General features: G+C 15.6%; 1 protein-coding gene across 1 annotated transcript; it reads left to right on the forward strand.

The window, feature by feature from the left end:
- Positions 1–687: 687 nt before the first annotated feature.
- Positions 688–1442, forward strand: PGSY75_0000100 (putative N-acetyltransferase; the record flags this gene model as incomplete). The annotated part of the gene is made up of 2 exons (XM_018783126.1): positions 688–862; positions 1150–1442. The coding sequence occupies 2 exons, from the start codon at positions 688–690 to the stop codon at positions 1440–1442; spliced, it is 468 nt and encodes a 155-aa protein (XP_018639092.1).
- Between the last annotated feature and the right edge of the window lie 603 nt (positions 1443–2045).

Raw genomic sequence — 2045 nt, forward strand, 5'->3', positions numbered from 1 at the left:
TTTTTTTTGTTAATTAAATATGGAATACTCCAAAATGTAGATATATAAATATATATTAAGCTTAAAATATATATATATATTATATTATATATAATAAAATAATAAAGTTGATGCTTATGAAGGTCATTAAAAAATAATACTCTCTTATTATAATTTTGATATAAGTTATATATTTTATGGGGAAATTTATATAAACCATAAAAAATTATAATATATATTTATATTAATATTATCTTTATATATATAATTTTTATTTTATTTAATTTTATTTTTCTTATAAGAGAATATTTAACATCAGAATAAATTATTAAAAAAATTAATTTTATTAAAACATAGTTATAAATAAATAAATATATATTATATATATATATATATATATATTTATTTATATGAAAAAAAAATAGGAAAATAAAAGTCAAATATGAAGAAAATATATATTATTTGACGTCAAAAATAAATAAAATATATATATTATATATATATATATATATTTTTTTTTTTTTTTTATTATTGTTTTTTTTTTGTTACCTGAATTGTTCATTTTTTTTTTTTTTTTTTTTAACCTGATATTTTGGAAAAATTAAATAAATAGCTTATTTAATATATAATTATTTTCCTTAAAAAATAAGATTGTATTATCAATTATACTTATATATATGTATATATAAAAAAAAAAAAAAAAAAAATATGGCTAGTTATCAATATTTTAGCTATATAGATTTATATAAAGTGAACAATGTGAATTTAGACCCCTTTACAGAAGTATTTAATGATAAATTTTATTTGAGATATATTTATAAATGGCCTCATATGAATATCATAACAAAAGAAATAGATGATCATACAAGTGGATATATTTTAGGTTTGTGTTAAATAAAAATTTATGAACAAAAAAATTATGTAGAACGAAATGATATATGTATATATATATATATATATATATATATATATATATATGTTATGTATATGTTTGTGTGTGTGAAGAGATACATTGAAAAATTGGAATATAAAAAGGAGTAGTATTATAAATATATATGTATAAGAAAATATAATTGACTTATATATATATATATATATATATATATATATATATATATATATATTTATATTTATATATATTTATATTTTTTTTTTATTTTTTTTATGTAGGGAAGGAAGAAGGGTTTGGAAAGGACTATCATGGGCATGTGACTGCTTTATCCATTGAAGAGGACAGCAGACGAACAGGCAAAGGAGTTGATTTAATGACTGAATTTGAAAAGATAACTAAAATAATACATAAAGGAAATTTTGTAGATTTATTTGTTCGAGTGTCTAACAACCCAGCTATAAATATGTATAAAAAATTAGGTTATGTAATTAATGAGGAAATTATTAATTATTATTGTGGTAATGAAAGTGCTCTTGATATGAGGAAATATCTAGACATAACAAATTCATGACACTTATAAAAAATAAAGAATATAAATATATGTATATATTTTTATATGTTATATTATTATTATTTTTTTGTGTTCATTTTGAAATTATGAAAAATGAAAGAAGATCATTTTTTTTTTTTTTAATTCTTTTCTGTTCAGTATATAAATATATAAATATATATATATATATATATATATATAATATTATATTATTGAAAAATATAAGTATATTTGTAAAATAACAAATAAATCTTATTATCCCTTGTACCTGTCAATTTGTTTCATTTTTATACATTGTGATAATATTTTGTTTATATATATGTATATATATATATATATTTGTACATATTTTTCCATTCTTTTTATTTTTTTTTTTTAAACTATTTTAAAAATTAACTTAATTATTCCTTTTTTTTTTTTTTTTTTTTTATTCTTTTTATATATATCACACACATAACACATGTTTTAAAACTATACACGATATTATCATTTTAAACATGAAAAATTTATATTACTTTTGAAAAAGTAGGAATAGGAAACAATATCTTGTAGAATGTATATGCATATATGTATATATTTAACATAGTAAAATAATTAAGTGATAAAAAAAAAAAAAAAAAAAAA

The sequence above is a fragment of the Plasmodium gaboni genome, assembly GCF_001602025.1.
Source record: "Plasmodium gaboni strain SY75 chromosome Unknown, whole genome shotgun sequence".
Lineage (NCBI taxonomy): Eukaryota > Apicomplexa > Aconoidasida > Haemosporida > Plasmodiidae > Plasmodium > Plasmodium gaboni.